This window comes from Triturus cristatus, chromosome 6, assembly GCF_964204655.1.
Source record: "Triturus cristatus chromosome 6, aTriCri1.1, whole genome shotgun sequence".
NCBI lineage: Eukaryota > Metazoa > Chordata > Amphibia > Caudata > Salamandridae > Triturus > Triturus cristatus.
In genome coordinates, this window is record NC_140589.1 from 827169769 (window position 1) to 827189858 (window position 20090).

The window sequence follows — 20090 nt, forward strand, 5'->3', positions numbered from 1 at the left end:
ACGTTTTGTGGGGAAAGAGGACTAGAACTAAACTGGTCTAAATCCAAAGTTATGACGATTAACCCCCACAAAAAATGCAGAGGCATCGCGACTGTAGAGGGGCTACCTCTTGAGGTAGTCCATCATTTCAACTATCTCGGGTGAGGCTAAGTGACACCCAATCATGGGGCTCCCAGATGGAAAAAAGCAAAACCATTCTCCATCAGAAAGCCTGTGCCATAGTAAGGCGCTACAAGGCAGCATCGGGAGGAGCTGTCACCCCGGTTATCACCATATACAAAGCCTCAGCCGTAGATTCAGCAATATATGGAGCTGAGATGTGGGGATATGCCGCTGCAGAAACTTTAACAAAAGTAGAAAATAGGTTCATTGAAACACTTTTTAAACTTCCCTCAAGCTCCCCTGCCACCCCATTGTGCCTAGACCTAGCCCTCAACCCTATCCATTTATCAGCTGTATTAAAACCTGTTATACTGGGTCAGACTATGGTCTACTCATGAACTGGCAACATACAGAGGGTGTGTGAAAGATCTTTTGGCCCTTGATAGAAACCTGAGAACACCGCGGCTGAGACATATTCAAGAAACAACACATAGAATAGGCATGAGTAAGCTATGGTCAGCCCCTTACTCAATAGTAAAATGAGACACCTCAAGAGTAAAAAAGTCTTATTGAGAGGCAGTTTTAGTCCAAACGTGGGAAGTGCATCCGACTAACACCCTTACAGGCACGTTCTTCAACCACACAAGCACACCAAGGTTTGAACTATACATGAAGAGGATGCACCCATACCAGTCAAAATGTTAGTATGCGCAATATAGATGCGGGGTTCTGCTCTTGAGATTACATACTTCTAAATAGGCCAATGCACCTTTCCAGTCTGATTCCTGTCCAAACTGTCCAAATGTAGAGGAAACGTAGACCCATTTTATGTTATTCTGTCCTCTATACAGGAAGGCTCGGAAAAAATGGTTGTTGGCGGCTTGCAACCTCATGGGTGTGAGACACTACTGGGAAGCAGCGAGACTCTTTAAAAGTGACACCAGAGCACTTTTAGCCTATGCGGTCTCCCGGTATTTGTACATCGCCAGGATACTAAGGAAGAAGGCCCTTCTCAACGCCAAAGCATGATAGATAATTAGATAAGCACAAGCCCTACTTTGTGTCCTCACCGGGCTTGTTCTTTAGTTTCCAATTATTGTCTCATTTATCTATCTACCAAACTAATGACCACGAAATGATGTATATATTTTTTCTGCATAGCCCCCTTTTACTGCCATTTTGCACATTCCCCCCGTTGTAAATATATGAATTTCCCTTGACAGGTGCAAGTGCCAAAGAACATGTTTTTATTGTTGAGTTTGTTTGGACTTATCAGACTCAAGGCAAGTAGCCAATATCACTTTGGTTGGTTGCTACGGGCAGCAGCTGGAGCTCCACCTCATCACTTTATACCTTCTCATTGCAACCATCAAATTGTATAATTGGTTGTCATGCTAGATCCAAAACCTATCCAGTCAGATGAAGTCCCTTCTTCTCTTTTTAATGTCGATAGATTGACTTTTACTTTGTTCTTTTATAGTATGCCAACCTAGAAAGTATGGTACCTGCCAGAATTAATTCGAAAAAGGCCCTAGATAAGGGTCCTAATGATAATAACAAGCCCTCGAGGCAGATGAACACAAAGTTCAAGAGAAAAAGAACACAATTGCAACCATGTTAAGTTTTGATAAGGCAAATCAATTACATTTATTTTTATATGTTTTTGAATATCATTTTGTTATATGTACAGATATATCTTACAATGCATCAATCCACAATTCAAAAGGCTATTACGTTTCTGTCCCACAACTCTCATCCAGGAAACAACAATCATACTTTCATACATTCCACAACAACATACTCTAATCGATCAAGACATACACTAATATTCAAAAGTTAAAAAAAGGCATCAATATGATGAATCTGCCACATATTAGTTAGGGTAACAAAAAGGCAGTTAGCATCCAAAATATAAGGGTAGTGGGATTCCGGCTACCAACAGTAGCCTTAAATAGCGCCGACGCGCATTTCGGTGTACTGCCCCAGCCGGGGCTACACCTTCATCAGGGTGAGGATGCACCAGTGGTGTGGAACAGAAAAACCTGTTGGTGGGTTTCTTTATGGTTTGACAAAGAAAACTAGAAGATTGATGCATTGTAAGATATATCTGTACATATAACAAAATGATATTCAAAAACATATAAAAATAAATGTAATTGATTTGCCTTATCAAAACTTAACATGGTTGCAATTGTGTTCTTTTTCTCTTGAACTTTGTGTTCATCTGCCTCGAGGGCTTGTTATTATCATTAGGACCCTTATCTAGGGCCTTTTTTGAATTAATTCTGGCAGGTACCATACTTTCTGGTTGTTCTTCATTTCCCCTGATTTACCTACCTATATCACTCACCAGGGGTCCCCCTTCTCAATAGTATGCCAACCTAACCATGATGTTATTATGTTTTTATACTTCATAACCTGTCAGTGTACTCAAGAGTGTTTTTGCTGTAATAACCTGGTGTGGTTTATGGGCTGTGCCCGAAATAAACAATTTACTACTACTGGTGTCCAATGTCCCAGTAGATGATGAAATAAAGGTTACACATAATGAAAAGACCAGGGAAAAAGTAGGAATCCGACTGTCATATTGCCCTGGATTCACGACCATTCACATGCAGGTTTTCAAGGCTGTGACACAAGATCTGCCAGATGAGGCACCAGTTTTAGGTTATGCGAGGGCGGAAGGACCACTTGTTCTAAATCTGTCTTGAAACATGCCCCTCTGAACTGAAGATTCTGAGATGGAGTCAGACAGGCTTGGTAAGGTTCAGAGTAAAGGGATGGAGCTAGAGAAGTATACATACCAGCACAACAGGATTGGTCCCTGCTGAAAAAGGGACATAGAGTAACCAGTTGTCAAAGTAGCTAAAGACATGATTACCTCTAGAATACAAAATGATTATGAATGGAGCCAACACTTCGGTAAAGACTCTTGGAACTGATGCTGCTCTAACTGAAAGAATTCAGAATTGATCATAAAGCCCCACGAGACAGAATCTTAGTCCTTTCGTGAGGCGAGATACACTGCAATGTGAAGGAAAGAATCTCTTAAATCCAGTAAAGCCAGACAGTCTCCTGTTGCTACCAATTGAAGATTAGATTGAATAGTTGCGATCTTGAATGACTGCTGTGTAAGCTGGGAGTTCAACCCTTTATAGTCCAGTATTGGATAATATCCTCCCAAAGACTGCTGAACAATAATCAAAATGGAGTAAAATTGTTGACCACCCTCTGCTTCTGTATCTGAAACTATTGCAGCCTTTGATTATAACTCCTGAGTCCTGAATTATCTACAGAAAACCTTGACGTCTTAGAGGGCAATGTGGAGCTGTAGTTGCTGTGAAATAATGCAGGGGATGGTCCTGAAATAATAGTCTGTAGCCCCTTTCCACAGTCTGCAATTCACTTGTCTAATATGAATCTACCCAAACATTGTAATTATTGTGAAAGTCAACAGATAAGCTCACACTGGACTGGCAAAGTTGAGGTTTGGAGTAGGAAGGGGCAGGATAGGAGTAGGTTGGCTGACACAGTGCTTTGATGACATATTGGCCTCCTGGCCACATTCCCTGACACAAAAGGTCTGATGAAAGGGCTGACTAGCAAGTAGAAGAGGACCAAAGCTCTATGGAATCCACAACCTCTCCCTGTAGTTGGGGGACTGACAGATGTCATCAGATCACTATCCTTCACAGACTTTACCTGTTCCTCAAGCTGATATATAACGTGTGGCTTCCTTGAAAGGAAGATGAGACAAAAGAGCTTTCTATGTGATATTAGCCTTCCATGACCTCATCCAGACATAGCGTATTTCTGATATAGAAAACCCAGATGTTGCTGCTGATTGATTAAAGACAATAAAATAAAAAATCAGAAAGGACCCTTCATTGTTTCTGCATCAAAGAAAACAATCCTCTCCTTGCATTCAGCCAAATCTTGCAATAAGGACTGAATTGCATAGATAGCTAGGTAGCATAGTATCGGTCCTAGATTCTGAATAAGGGTACTTCTTTACCATCTTATAAAAACATCAGAGGGAGATCCATCCTCAGACACTATCCTGCCCTGTGATGCCAAACTAGTCATTATAGAGTCCTCCTTATCAATTGAAGAAATTTGTCTCAAAAATTGGTCAAGGGAGATAGAAATGAGTAACGAGAATGGAAACCGAGTCTGGTCTACCTCCTTCTATTTTCTATTGAGCACTTTTCAGAATTGCATTACAAAAGGGCATAGAATAAGACTCCTTATGCTGATATTGTAGAAAGAATTCCTAGTCCTCTTCCAACATGGAAGGAACCAAAGTGTGACGGAAATGTTGAAGGATCTGAACTCTTGAAATAGTGACCACACTGTTTAATATTGTCCTCTGCACACACATTGAGATGAACTGATGGGTCCCATCCACCTGTTTGCAAGGAGGGGGCCCTCTTTTGATCTCAAGGCTCTCTTAACAGCCTGGAGTACACCATGTGAATAATCAGAAATGCTTGAGAGGATTCATTCTCAGGCTCAGCTAGCAAGGGTTCAATATGGTGTCATTTTGCAGAACGTGTTCTTCTCTCCATTGTTGGAGGGATGAGCACCACACTGGACAAAGCAAAACATCTCCAGCAACACAAGGGTGCTTTCCACCTATTTGTGTTACCAACCAAGAAAGTCATGCTGATGACACCCGCTCTCATGTGATAGCTGCCGTGAAGGAATCGGACACAAGTGGCAATACATGTGATGAAAGAAACAATCTGCTTCATCCTGTATTGTTTTCTCCTTAACCCACTTGGCATGCAAGATAGACCCAAGATATTTTAGTGTACACCAAGAATGCTCATGTGCACTTACCTCAATATGTCCAAACGTGTCTAGAATCGAGCCATAAGAGGCTCTGAAGTAAGAGGCATGAGTGTGAATATTAATAAATACCTAATGAGACAACTGAAGCAGATATTTCATGTCAAAATAGAGATAATTGCATATTTTAAATCCTTGAGATGGCTAAAGCACGGCTGAAGGGATCGCAGTACATAGTAAACGTTTTGACATATTAAACCTTGACATACCTGAAAGGACAGGATAGGAACCATGTCCATGAAGTCAGCACAAGGAGAAAATACGCAGAGAATTTGGCGAGCTTCTCTTATGGGAACTGAGCTGGGGAAGAGTCTACCTAGGTTGAGCCTTCCTGGTTTTTGCAGGAGAAAAAATGGGGTACAAGACTAGAAAAGGAAATTCCTGTTGGAATGGCCCTCCATGACTCGCAACATAAGGACTGGGATGATGAGGTTATCACCCTGTAGCATAGATCCGATTAGACAAGCTAGTTTGTATTAACTACATAGGTAGGGAAAATGATGATTTTAAAACAGTATCATTTACTTCTTAAAATGGATACTGTTCCAATGTTGGACATGTTGAAACATTAACATAGTGATATAATTTCTTGTTGTTTTTTAGGTCATGGCTCATTCCTCTGGAGTGCTTGAGCTTCACATGAATAAGCGTGATTTTAAAATGGAGCCTGGCCAATATGTCTTTCTGCAGTGCCCCTCCATATCTCAGCTAGAGTGGCACCCCTTTACCCTCACTTCTGCCCCAGAAGAAGAATACTTCAGTGTCCATGTGAGAGTGGTGGGAGACTGGACAGAAGCCCTCTGGAAGGCTTGTGGAGCAGAGGAAAAAGAATTTCAGGAGCCATGGAAAATGCCAAGGTTTGTAGCACTGTGGGATTTCTTTTTGTCCATAGCTAAAATCACATAAGGAATACAAATATTTCCATTTGGCTTTCGGGAAAGCAGACATTTGAAAGGTATCATCATCACATAAATGTCTTTACCTCGCTGCTCATTGGCATCAACAGTGAACACACAGATTAACTGTTAAAGACAGTGGTATAATCATGAATGAGACTGGAATTTGTTTTCTGGACTCTGAGTTCTTTGTCTTCTGTTCATAGCTTGTCGTTATTTTCATTTAAGGTGTCTGCCTTTACTCAAGCTTGCGGTACTTGTTTTTCCTGATGGTCTCACTCTGCTCAGCCCTATGTGTTTGCGCTTCATGCATCCTGTCTCCCAGGGCAGCAAGCAGCAGTGCAGATATTCAGTCATTGTTTTAAGGCAGTAAATTCTTAGTTGGGGTGGATAGCAGTCCACCACAAGTAATAAGGTTACAATCCTGTTACGTCCATTTAAAAGTCATTTAAAACTGATCTCAGCTGCTAGTAACAGCGCATACCGATGTAAATGAAGAGGTATCAGAAACACAACACAATAATAATCCCACTCCAATTTATGAAAGTAGAGAATAATTTAGTGAACAAGATTACACCAAAGCAACAAAAATCCAGTATGGGGAAATAAAGATACAGATTTTTAGTGGTTTAAATAAAAATAGAGTCAAAAAGCCCTTATCGTCAATGCAGGTTAACTGGTCGTGGTAGACCGGGACCTAGGTTTGATTTCTGGCTCCACTGCGATGTAGCGTGGGTTCGATACATCAACCAGGTTTGACCCAGTCAGAGGTTTTACCTTGAACTTAGACTTTTCTCTGGAAAACAAAATTCTTCAGCAAGGCCAGGCTGAGGGCTCTGTTTGAGGATGGCACCATGACATCAGATAGGCATTGGATGAGGTCCCGGGAGCTCATTAGGTGCCCAGGTAAGTCTTCTTGCTGGTTGGGTACTTTTGGCAGCTTCTCCTGGACAAGACTTATTTCTTTGTTCCCACATAGTCTTGTTTTTAGAGCTCGGAATCTTCCAGCAGGCAAGACTGTGGGCTGAATCCAGAGAGGTCTCTATGTGACCAGATACTTTCCCAGTGAGGTGTCACTGCAACTGATTTGCTGCTGTAGTGAAGCTCCGAATGGGGAAAACCTGTTTCGTCAGCCCAGAGGCAAAACCTCTTAGGCAGAACAGGTTAGTAGTATTTTCCCGGTTCTCCAGAGGTCTTCAAATCCAAAAGTTCTCAGGTTTTCAGGGCTGTTAGGAGAAGTCCAATTAGACGCAGCCCAGAGTCCCAAGACCTCGGGAACAGCCCTGGGGGTTGAAGGCTCAATCCAGCAGAGGCCGCCAGCAAGGTCCATGGCAGGTCCAGTTGCAACTAGTCAGGTGGGTTTTACATGGAAAAGGCCTCTTGCAGCTTAGTGTGGCACTGTGGCTTATTCAGTAGGTCAGCCAACTGACCATTGGAGTCCATTATTTGTCCCGGGCGGAAGTGGGAGCAGGTCTAGCTCGTCAGGTTTTCTCATAGGTCTCACACAGCAGGTGCATTCCTCCTGTTCTTCCACAGGTCCAATAGTGTTTTGAAGAAGGTGTCTTGGATGCCACATTTATGCCTGGCACTAACTTGTGGTTGGCGGTGACTCCTGACCTCTTCCTAACCAATAGGGTAAATGTTCATAGGGGAGAACCTACCCACATTTGCAGCTGTTGTTGTGTGACCTACTGCAAATATTCCCACTGTGCCCCTCACTCACAAAATTCAAGGTAGAGAATCCCTTTTCCCCTTGTGTAGAGGCTTTGTGCCCACCATGAGGTGTGGCCAGGGTAATGAACAGTCCCCTCCTCCTTGGTTACTCCAACTCAGTTCTAGGAGCAGCTTTCCCACCACTGGGTATGGTGCCTGCCTGACTGGTCGGACACATGAAGAGGCCTGTTCTGGTGTCATCTGCCATCTGCTTGTGATAGGGGATGCCCCTGTGAACTAAATGTTGTTCCTGGGCACTGCTCAACTTGCCTTCTGGCTAGGGGAAAAAAACACCACACAACACCCAGCCCATTGTCTCTTCTCTTAGAGCAATTTTCGCACCTCATCAATGCCATTCACCAGCTGCTTGACAGTTGATTACTAATTAACATCAGCCTCCAGGTGATAATTAACATTCTATGCCATGTGTGTACTTTACGCACCACATACTATGGTCTATAGGAAAGTTAAATATGTCAATTGGGGTTTTAGTCCATTTCAATGTGTTTAGAGGCCAAATCACACACACTGAGGTTAGCAGTGTCCCAGTTCACAGAGTCAAAACACCAGCAGCATCAGTCCACATAAAATGAAGGTGACCGCCAAAAAAGAGGTACTTTCTCACAATGATGTGTTCACAGCTTTACCATGTTATGACTTCATAATTTGAAATAACACTTGTAAAAAAAACGTGTCCCAATGAAATACTTCTACAAATAAATACTTCCAGAAAGGAATACTTCCCAAAGTGTTTGCTACCAAGAATATATTGAAATATGGGACAGCGTGAAAAGGAAGAAAAGATTAAAGATTCAAAACTGGGATTAGGAAATAGAGTTAAAATATACGGCAAAGGCTTGGGGCATAGACAGAATTAATTTTAATATTTAAAAATATAAATGTAATGTAGAAGTCTATGGTTTGAAGTTTCAGCATTAACAGGTACTATAGTTGTTTAGGATTTCAGAATGGGTAACATTAATGGGTAGTTAGGAATATTTAGGGGTAAGGGAAGGGTAGCATTAAAGGGTAGTAAAGGTTCTTAGGGTTCAGGTAAAGGTAGAATAAGGGGTATTAAGGGGTTTTAGGGTTTATTGAAGGGCTACAATAAAGGGGATGAAAGGGTTTTTACGGCTCAGGGATGGGCATCATTAAGGGATAATAAGGGGTGTTTGGGGCTCAGATATTGGGAACGTTAAAGGGTAGTAGGTTTTTTGGGGGTTTATGGAATAGTAGTGTTACTAAGGGTTTTTTGGGTTCCGTGTAGGATTGCATTAAGGGACAGTAAGGGTTTTTAGGGTTCAGGAATTGGTGATGTTAAGTGGCCGTCAGGAGTGTTTAGATTTCAGAGAGAGGTAGTAAGGGATTTCTAGGCTTCCTCAATGTATATAGCTAAGAGGTAGTAAAGGGTTTCTATGAGTCAAGAAAGGGTAGCATTAAGTGGAAATGAGTTGTGTTTAGGGTTCAGGGAAGGGTAGCGTTAATGGATATTAAGGACTTTTTGGGGTGCAGTGAAGGATAGCATTAATGGGTACTGAAGAGTTTATAAGGTACAGGGAAAAATAGAATTGAGGGTTAATAAGCAGTCTTTAGAGTTCAAGAAAGAGTTGCTTTTGTTTAATGTCTCTGAATAGTGCTTAAGCCATGTTGATGATTGTAAAAAGTATTTGTATTCTGTCTTTTCAAAATTAAAAACATTTAAGTGTTGCTTTTCACATTGGAACTGTTCTGAACTAATTTCATTGGATCACTCTGCTAGTCAGAAGTAAAGCAACTGGCAGTGTTAGAAATGAACTGATGCTATTTGTCAGTGAAGAAAATCGAATTCACAAGGTGCAAACTTGTGCAACAACTTCTGAAACTATTCTGTTGCTGGAACAACATTTTTCAATGGCTTCTTCCACTATCAGTTGTCGTAGCGGGTAATCTTGAGCCCCCAACCTAAACTCCAATAAAGTGTTTTAATTTTTGTCAGCTCATAGCGCATTATGTTTTTCTTATTTTATTTGCTGTCTGTTCTCTGAGTTCTTCAACTTCTTTTTGTTTTAGCTTAATTTCATTTTCCACGATACACTTAAGAATCACTTTTCCAAGTAGTGTCCTTCTTTCTGGTCTGCCCTTCGATTTCATGATGGTAAGGTCCTTTTTAGGTCTCGCCCAGCGTTGCAGCGCGAATGCGCTGCCATCGCTTTGCGAGGCATGCAGTATATACTGTAGTGTGGAAGCTTCATGGAAGCTCCGCCCACTCTCTGCCCATTGGCTTTTGTCTTAAATGCTGCCTTCCAATTGGTTTGAGGCTTGTTAGTCCCTCCTCATTCATCATTTGTATCCTTCCACGGCTATTGGCCCCTTTACTCCTGGCACTATTTTCTTTTAGGTCTCGCCTAGCGTGGCAGCGCGAATGCGCTGCCATCGCTTTGCGAGACATGCAGTATGTACTGCAGTGTGGAAGCTTCGTGGAAGCTCCGCCCACTCTCTGCCCATTGGCTTTTGTCTTAAATGCTGCCTTCTGATTGGTTTTAGGCTTGTTAGTCCCTCCTCATTCATCATTTGTATCCTTCCACGGCTATTGGTCCCCTTACTCCTAACACTATTTTCTTCCCTGTCTCCCCACCCCAGCGCCCCCTACCTCAGTCTGTGACTTCTCACCCTCCCCCGCCCCCCCTTCTCTTGCCTGCCGGCACTTCTGTTTTCATCTTTATTATTGCCACCTTGAAATATGCGAATTCAAGATGCATGCTGTACAAAAACTTCTCTTGTTTAATAACTAGATTTTAATGTTACTCTAAATAAAATAAGACTCTAGGCAACATTCGTGGGTATGGATGACAACTGACGCCTCTTAGTTCACAAATGGCATTGTTGTCGGGCGGGAGGAGCCGCAGTGTTTTAACTCGTGCTTAAAACGAGCACTTTCAATAACTTCCTCTCAATTCAGTGCTATAATCTTGTGTACTGAGATGACGCGCTAAAGAAATGCACTTTTTTGAATTCTGAAGAGACATTATCGCACATTTACATCATGTTTACTGTATGATTAACATGCCGATCATTTTCACGGCTCGCCCACTGGCTCCTATACGCTTGGCTCGTTTCTGGCTGGCTCTACCTGTTAATTAATATATTGGCTTGCGCATCTCTAACAAAGAGAGATGAATGGATACATGACAGTGAGCCCGGTAGATGGTAGAGAAATAGACTGGTGCAGACAAACAGACAAAGTCAGTCTCCATTGCCTCACATCAGAATCATCACTTTCAATAACCTGGAAATCTACCGGCAACTCCCGCATGCCCCAACCTCATCCCCCTCACCTATTCTCAGCAGAAGTGGCAAATTCTGAGCTGTGCCCTGCTGGTGCAGAGGAGCACCGCAGAGTCTGTAGAAGCGCTGGGATCTCTAGCCTCTCCGGGCGGGCACCTAAGCCTTCCGGGTGCCTTCACACTCAGGATGAAATAATACAATTTGTTCTGTGCTTTAGTCGCCCCTCTGTGAGCAAGGTCTGGTAGATTAAGCTCTGTGTTAATAAACACATTCAGAGAGGTGGTTGTGTACAAACAAACAACAGCCACAATACCGTACGTTTTTGAACGTGTAGTTAAATATCTGCTCATCGAATACCTCATTGGCTGATCATTCCATGGCACTACCAAAATTACATTTGGACACATTTGCTCAACTGTAAAACACTCCCTTCTATGGGTCATTTAACAACTCGGGGCTTTGGGGTTAGGTAACCGACTTTGGATGCTGTGTAAAAGAGTAAATACAAAAATTAATGCAATGAAACTAAGCAACCAGTACTGTCTAAAACACTGTGAAAACTGACACACATTCTGGCATTTTGTTTAGTTAATGTCGATTTTCTCATAGATGCGAGTAAAGTACTCTTAATATCTTAATGAAATCTGCACACTTTTACCTAATAGCACCGGGCGACCTTTGACAACTAGGCAATGAATACATTTTCATGTACCCCTGAAGCCCCCCTGCGCCCCACTCCCTTGGCAAACTTCATTGCCTCCCAGTGTTTGGGGGATAACCAAGACCCAGGAGAGTGAGTCAAATAGTCTAGAAAATGAAAGAGAAGCCGGGATTCGGATTCACATGCTCCGATCCCGATCGCGTTGTTTAGTCTGTAAGCACTACTTTTATTAATGAGTTTTGCATTAGTAAAGCACCACGGTGTGCATGTGTGGCGACACTTCACCCATGAGGAACGTGCCAAGCAATTGTTGACACAATCCACAATTTGCGTCTTTTTCAATATATTTATCACGAAGTGCAGGACCTTTCCAAGGGATTTTGCACACTACACACATTCACTCCAAAAATAAAACGTGTAGGTAAAAAGCATTGCCATTTACAATGTCAATAGCTCTAACTCACAAATGCGAGACCTATTTACATTGCAAATGCTTGTTCCTTAGGCAGTAGGCACTGCCATGAACATACTCGGGAGTTGTAATTCTAAAGTGTGTGCAGCCATGCAGTAAGTGTACATCTAGCAGGCCGAAGGCTTGCCAAAGGCAAGCTTCCTTTTATAGAGTTGGAAATATGCTCTTCTTTTTTAGGCCTTTGATAAAAACAAACTTATGCAACTGCCCATTGTTTCTCTGCTAGATGATACCGTCTCCTGGTATTGTGACTGAGCTCAGCAACATACAACTTTGGCCTGATTCCGCTTTCTCCACGTTCAGTATGTCTCTTACTGACCTTTCATGTATTTTGCTACATACACTTTGCCCACGCACTCAGAGAAATGATTTACTATTGGCCACAGGATAAATAGTGTTTTTATTACTGGAACAAGGTGGAAAATATTTTTTATGCCATACAAAAGGAACAAACGGTGGACAGAATGCTGAACAATGCAAACATTCACCACCAATCACAAAGATCTGGACTTAATCCATCGCCACCCCAGTTTGGATCCAGCCAAATGCAAATCAGTCTTGACCCTGCTCCTCATGAGAACAGTCCAGCCCGAACTGCCGAGCCACATCCTCCCTGGACCAGAAACAAGCATCCTGGGACCAGTTTCGGGGCATTCCCCCTCATCAACCAGGCTAGCTTGAATCCAGTGGTGCAGTGAGCACAGGACCCAAGTCTGACCATTCCCTTCCCACCTAGGGAGACGAAAGAAAAAGAACAAAGGATGGACGGAATGCCGAATAAGGCAAACATTCACCTGCAGTTACAAAGATCTGGGTTTAATCCATCGTTCTTTTGCTCAGCATCAGTTACAAAGATCTGGGTTTAATCCATCGTTCTTTTGCTCACCATGCCACCCCAGTTTGGACCCAGCCATATGCAAATCAGTCTTGGCCCTGCTTCTTGGTAGCAATGAGCCATCCACCTATGTTGGCCAAAGAGCTATACCTTTTTTACAATACTTGGACGACATCATAGTGCTAAGTCAAAGTCTGATTGGTCTGCAAAGAGCAATAAACAACTTAGTAATTTACCTGGACCAGGAAAATCTGGAGTTAAATAAAAAGAAAACAAAGGTGGTACGCCTAGTGGACCCCAAGAAAAATAAGTTTAAATGGTACGTTAAGGGAGACCAAGTGGAAGAGCAAGCCTCTTGGCAGACAAATTACTGACATTATTAAATAAAAGACAATATTTAATAATGTCAGTAATTTGTCTGCCAAGAAGAAATCGCTCCTGGAAGACAAAAACATCTTGTCCAAACGACACCATGCATGGACAGTAATAAATTCCTATACTCATACAAAACCCCAAGCCTACCTAGCAGCCCATTTTAGCTTCGAGATAAAAAAGAGCTTTATTCGCTATTGGCTGGGAATCCATGACTCTAAGGACTTAATGCCATCATGGAAACGCAATTATCAAGAGGAGAACTGTCGTCTATGTGGTTATTCGGACTAAAAATTAACCCATTTGTTGTGTGTATGCCCAGCTGTAAAGGGCCTAAGGAAATCCTTTTTAAAATTGATCTTTAACGATCTAAACATTCCTACATGCAGACAAGCTGTGATTAGATGGATGGAGGGCTCATCAATTATTCTGTCTTGTCGAGGTGCAAAATATTTTGCACATATTAGAAAATTACTCCGACAAGCAAATATGAACACTGGTTGAAAAAACACGATTATAGGTGGTCCGAACATTACAGGCTATACAGCACTAAGCACTTTAAAGGCATTTTAATCGCATGGCTGGTTTTAAACTAGCAGCGCTTCATCCACCATTGCTGGTTGCGTATCCCCAAATAAGAGACAGTTGCGGTTTGTGATAATGATTTTTTATTATGTTAGTTGAATACAAAAAGACATTTGACTTCAGGCAAACCATCTTGTATTTCATATTTTAATCTTACCATGTACCAATGATTCTTTTTCTATATGATACCATGGTTTTTATAGTGTAATTCGTTTTATGCAATTTTGAAATGAATTTAAGTAATCACGCAATAAAAAATAAACCGAAACTGAACTGCTCCTTGTGGGAACAGTTCAGCCCGAACTGTCAAGACAGGTCCTTCCTGGACAAGAAACAAGCATCCTGGGACGGGTTGCTGGGCATCAACCCTCATCAGCCAGGCTAGCTTGAATCCATTGGTGCAGTGGTATTGGGACCCATGTCTGGGCATACCATTCCCACTTACTGCGACAAAAGCAAAAGGAACAAATGAATATCGTTGTGAAAGTATCAATAATCACAATATCGACATTACATACATATAGGTGCCGATCACAATCCGGTAAAAACCGGGTACGAACCGTCGGACGGAGCATATTCTCCGTCCGACGCGTACCCGGTCGTCAAAATATACAAACATGGAATTACGATTCGCACGGGTACACCATTACCGTACGAATCGTAAAAAAGACCGACCGAACAAAAAACACCTACCAATGCGATCCGGGAAAGCGCCGACCTGACGTCGGGACGCACGCAGCCAGCCATTCACGACCCAGGAATCACGATTCGCACCGACGTCACCCCGCACGGTGAATATTTTGCGGCAGCCAAAAACTGCCGGGAAATCAGGACGACGCGAACAAGGACCACCAGTACGCGACGGACAGACGGCGACGCGAACAAGGAGGACCAGTACGTGACGGACACACAGGACGACGGCACCAAGGAGGACCCGTACGCGACAGGACGACGCGATCAAGGAGGACCCGTACGCGACAGGACGACGCGAGCAAGGAGTACCAGTACGCGACGGACAGACATGGACCCGAACCTACGAGTCATCCCTGCCCTCATAGCAGTACACCTCCTCTACAGGTTACGACGCAGACGCCGCAGAAGGTCAGAATAACTAAGGGAGGGGGGAAAGTGGGGTGGGGTGGGGGTGGCACGACCAGGGCAGGCCACAAAACAACCACATGAGTGACACACTACACATGGCCTGGACATACCTGACTCCCATGCCCTGGTCACCACGAGGGGGTGGGGGCGTGTCCTGATAATCCAGCGACCGCCACAACGGAAGTCCGTCACCACGCGAACCGGCAACACAACCAGACAGGTACGTCCCGTACCCACGCCTGAAGAGCGTGGGTACGAGTCGGACCACGCCCACACACGTCACCCCAACAATGGCGGGACGGATCGCACCCACGTGGCAAAGGCCTGGGTACGGGCCGCACAAACATCACATAGCGTGGGGACGGATATGTACGGACCCTACCCCCACCCCGTATGCAAGGAGCGTACCCCCCAGCCCAACAGTGCAAGTACGACCCGTACCCCCACCCGCGGACGTACGGAGCGTACCCCCAGCCCAACAGTGTAAGTACGACCCGTACCCCCACCCGCGGACGTACGGAGCGTACCCCCAGCCCAACAGTGTAAGTACGACCCGTACCCCCACCCGCGGACGCACGGAGCGTACCCCCAGCCCAACAGTGTAAGTACGACCCGTACCCCCACCCGCGAATGCAAGGAGCGTACCCCCCTGCCCAACAGTGTAAGTACGACCCGTAACCCCACCCGCGTATGCATGGAGCGTACCCCCCTGCCCAACAGTGTAAGTACGACCCGTAACCCCACCCGCGTATGCATGGAGCGTACCCCCCATGCCAACAGTGTAAGTACGACTCGAACCCCCACCCACGAATGCAAGGAGCGTACCCCCCTGCCCAACAGTGTAAGTACGACCCGTACCCACACCCGCGAATGCAAGGAGCGTACCCCCCTGCCCAACAGTGTAAGTACGACCCGTACCCCCACCCGCGAATGCAAGGAGCGTACCCCCCTGCCCAACAGTGTAAGTACGACCCGTAACCCCACCCGCGTATGCATGGAGCGTACCCCCCTGCCCAACAGTGTAAGTACGACCCGTAACCCCACCCGCGTATGCATGGAGCGTACCCCCCATGCCAACAGTGTAAGTACGACTCGTAACCCCACCCGCGTATGCATGGAGCGTACCCCCCTGCCCAACAGTGTAAGTACGACCCGTAACCCCACCCGCGTATGCATGGAGCGTACCCCCCATGCCAACAGTGTAAGTACGACTCGAACCCCCACCCACGAATGCAAGGAGCGTACCCCCCTGCCCAACAGTGTAAGTACGACCCGTACCCACACCCGCGAATGCAAGGAGCGTACCCCCCTGCCCAACAGTGTAAGTACGACCCGTAACCCCACCCGCGTATGCATGGAGCGTACCCCCCTGCCCAACAGTGTAAGTACGACCCGTACCCACACCCGCGAATGCAAGGAGCGTACCCCCCTGCCCAACAGTGTAAGTACGACCCGTAACCCCACCCGCGTATGCATGGAGCGTACCCCCCTGCCCAACAGTGTAAGTACGACCCGTAACCCCACCCGCGTATGCATGGAGCGTACCCCCCATGCCAACAGTGTAAGTACGACTCGTAACCCCACCCGCGTATGCATGGAGCGTACCCCCCTGCCCAACAGTGTAAGTACGACCCGTAACCCCACCCGCGTATGCATGGAGCGTACCCCCCATGCCAACAGTGTAAGTACGACTCGAACCCCCACCCACGAATGCAAGGAGCGTACCCCCCTGCCCAACAGTGTAAGTACGACCCGTACCCACACCCGCGAATGCAAGGAGCGTACCCCCCTGCCCAACAGTGTAAGTACGACCCGTACCCCCACCCGCGAATGCAAGGAGCGTACCCCCCTGCCCAACAGTGTAAGTACGACCCGTACCCCCACCCGCGGACGCACGGAGCGTACCCCCAGCCCAACAGTGTAAGTACGACCCGTACCCCCACCCGCGAATGCAAGGAGCGTACCCCCCTGCCCAACAGTGTAAGTACGACCCGTACCCCCACCCGCGGACGTACGGAGCGTACCCCCAGCCCAACAGTGTCAGTAGACACGTACCCTCACCTCTAATGCAGTGTGCGTAACCCCACCGTGTATGTGCCAAGCGCACATATCCAGAAATCGGAGGTGTGTGTGCAGAGTCCACCCAGCAGTGCCCTGAGACAGGAGTGGTGGGTGTGGAGTCCTCCCAGCAGTGCCCTGAGACAGGAGGGGTGGGTGCCCATCACTCCCAGCAGTGCCCAGAGACAGGAGGGGTGTGTGCAGAGTCCTCCCAGCAGTGCCCTGAGACAGGAGGGGTGGGTGCAGAGTCCTCCCAGCAGTGCCCTGAGACAGGAGGGGTGGGTGCCCATCACTCCCAGCAGTGCCCAGAGACAGGAGGGGTGTGTGCAGAGTCCTCCCAGCAGTGCCCAGACACAGGAGGGGTGGGTGTGGAGTCCTCCCAGCAGTGCCCTGACACAGGAGGGGTGGGTGCAGAGTCCTCCCAGCAGTGTCCAGACCCAGGAGGGGTGTGTGCAGAGTCCTCCCAGCAGTGTCCAGACCCAGGAGGGGTGGGTGCAGAGTCCTCCCAGCAGTGTCCACACCCAGGAGGGGTGTAACACATGTGTGTGATGCCACAATTACCCACATCCATACTGCCTACAAGGGAACATGTCCCCATGAACTCATGTCAACTGACTCCACACACAAGTACAGTGATCACCAAGGATGCCACGATTGTTGCAGGTGGAGACATGGCCATGCATGCATGGCCAAAGTAGAAGGGCTCCGTCACACACACAGCTCATGTACACACAGCTCTGCGCTAAACATTGGGAACACCCTGCAGGGAAGAAACTGGGTACACAGAGGAAGGAATACACCCTGGGACAATTGAACCATGCAGTAACTGCTGACATGACCTAAGGAAGTTAGCCAACACCTTGTGATGGCACACAGATCCTAGGGTGGCCCCAAAGAGCAGAACACTACTACAAATCCCACACACCCAAAGCCTTAAACACCACCCAAAACAATGTAGCAGCCCCACCAACACCAATACCACCATAGCAGGAGTGTGATAATGAAAAAAAAAATAAGCTTTAATCAGCATGAGCACAATGTCCGTGGATCAACGGCAGTTCAAAGTCAACAAAGGCCATAGGGCAGTCAATTATTCCCAGCTGCATGGGGGACACAGTGGGATGTGTGTCCCCTACCTTGCCTGCACAGTCAAATGCCATCGTCTTCCATACTGGTGAGGGCATCAGGGGGGGGGGAAGCAACAGGCACCGCAGGGACATCAGGGCAAAGGGGCGGCGTTGTGGGTGCAGGGATGGAGGACTCAACCACAGGGGGTGTGTCATGGCCAAAGGCGGAGGCCAGGATGGCACTACACACCTTAGCAAGGTCCTCCAGGGAGTCCCCTGCACCCGAAGTGACCTCAGGCCCCAAGGAGGGGGGGGGTTCAGAGGGATGGGTTGCAGCGCCACCGGGGGAGGGTGGAGACAGGGGGGGAGACTCAACCACCCTGACCGAGGACTTCCTTGACCGCTTGCGTGGTGGCGTAACTGTGGGGCTCAGGGACAGAGCGGCCATGAAGGAGTCCTTGGGGGAGATGTGGCCAGGAGAGCTGAGGGGAGGGGATTTGGAGGGAGTGGATTGTGTGGAATGCGGACTCCCACTCTGGCTGCGTGTCACACGTTTGCCCCCCGACCCAGTGGGTGTGCCTATCTCACCCTGTGTGTGCGTGTCAGGAGGAGTGCGGTGGACCTTCCCTGCTGGTGTGGTGCCTGTGTCTGTTGTGGTGGGTGCATGCCGACGTCTGGGTGTACGTGGGACAGGCATGGAAGTGGGAAGTGTGGATGGGGCAGGGGTAGGTGGGGGGAGGTCGCGCTGCAGGAGACCCACTGCTGCAGTCAGTGTGGAGTCTAGGGACCTCAGCAAGTTGCGTTGGTCAGCCTGCAAAGAATGAATGCCCTCCAAGAATGCCTCGATGTTGGTGAGGGTTTTCCCGTGGGAATGGAGGACATTCAGGATCGCAGCCTGACCAACCTGCATTTGCCGCTGGATGTCCATAGACTCAGCATTGGCGGCAGCAGTGGAGACAGGGGCAGGGGGTGCGGTGCCTGGCAGGAAGGAGACATGCGGTGACCGGGCACGCTGGGAAGGGACACGAGCAAGTGGGAGGCGGTTGGTGGGAACTGAGGGGGCGGTGGCAGGTGTTGTTCCACTGTCAGCTGCTGGTGCAGCCTCCGCCAACCCTGAGACATCCTCCTCGGACCTGTCAGCTTCGTAGTCTGATGTGCCAGTCGACAGGTCCTCGGCCACACTATCCTCCGCCTCTGTCCCACTCGATGTGCCAGCCCCGATGTCACGGCTGCCACTGGTGCTCGGTCCCTCCGCCTGGTCCGTGTCCATGTCTCCCTCTGTGTCCCCCGACGATGCTGTGGGCAGGGTGGAGAGACAGAAATTAATCAGACACCTGTACACATCTGTCACATGAGTCCAATCTACATAGTCAACATTGCATAGCCTGAAGAGGCAGATCCCTAACATCTGCAAAACAAGGTACCGATGTAGGGCATGAAACACAGTTGGTTGAGCCACCATGCCACTGAAATACCATGGAGAGCATGAGACAATAGCTGATGACAGGAAACGGAGTCTGACATAGCACCCAGGCCCTGGGGACAATCCTGCACTGCCTCTGCACCACACAGCGTTTGTGAAAATACCTATGACCAGGGACAATATCCATGAACTTGAGACACATGCTGCATAGGTAATGCTGCAAACATGCCCAACATAACTCGGTCACTGCACCTTGCGTGTGTGTCCAGTAACATCACACACTGTCCAGACCCAGCAATTAGGAATCAGGATTTGACACATAGGCATTGCCCGCCCCAAGCAACCCCCACACGATGCTAATTGCTGAGACACAGGTGGCACCAACATCTCATAGTCTGGGTGATAAACACAGTGGCAGGCAAAAGGCAAGATTGGACGCAAAACAGCAAAGGTGCGCCTGTACAAATAATGAGGTACCAGTGCCCATCCTCAGATGAGTATAACAAGACACACAGGCACTGGCAACTGTGAGTATGAAGAGGGACAATCAGGTCAGGCTGCACAGTGGACACCTGTACATAATAGCACGTCTATATACATGGTGACAGGGGACAATGGCACAGAGCACAACCTACGCTGTAGACAGTGAGAGTGTCCACGTTGATGATGACACAAACAACACTGAGGATA

General features: G+C 46.9%; 1 protein-coding gene across 4 annotated transcripts in view; it reads left to right on the forward strand.

The window, feature by feature from the left end:
- Positions 1-20090, forward strand: part of NOX3 (NADPH oxidase 3) — a 777582-nt gene that overhangs the window by 511180 nt on the left and 246312 nt on the right. For all 4 annotated transcript variants that reach the window (XM_085611433.1, XM_085611430.1, XM_085611432.1 and 1 more), the window contains one exon: positions 5557-5810. In XM_085611433.1, coding sequence (XP_085467559.1) covers positions 5557-5810 — 254 coding nt within the window. The remainder of the gene's footprint in view (positions 1-5556; positions 5811-20090) is intronic.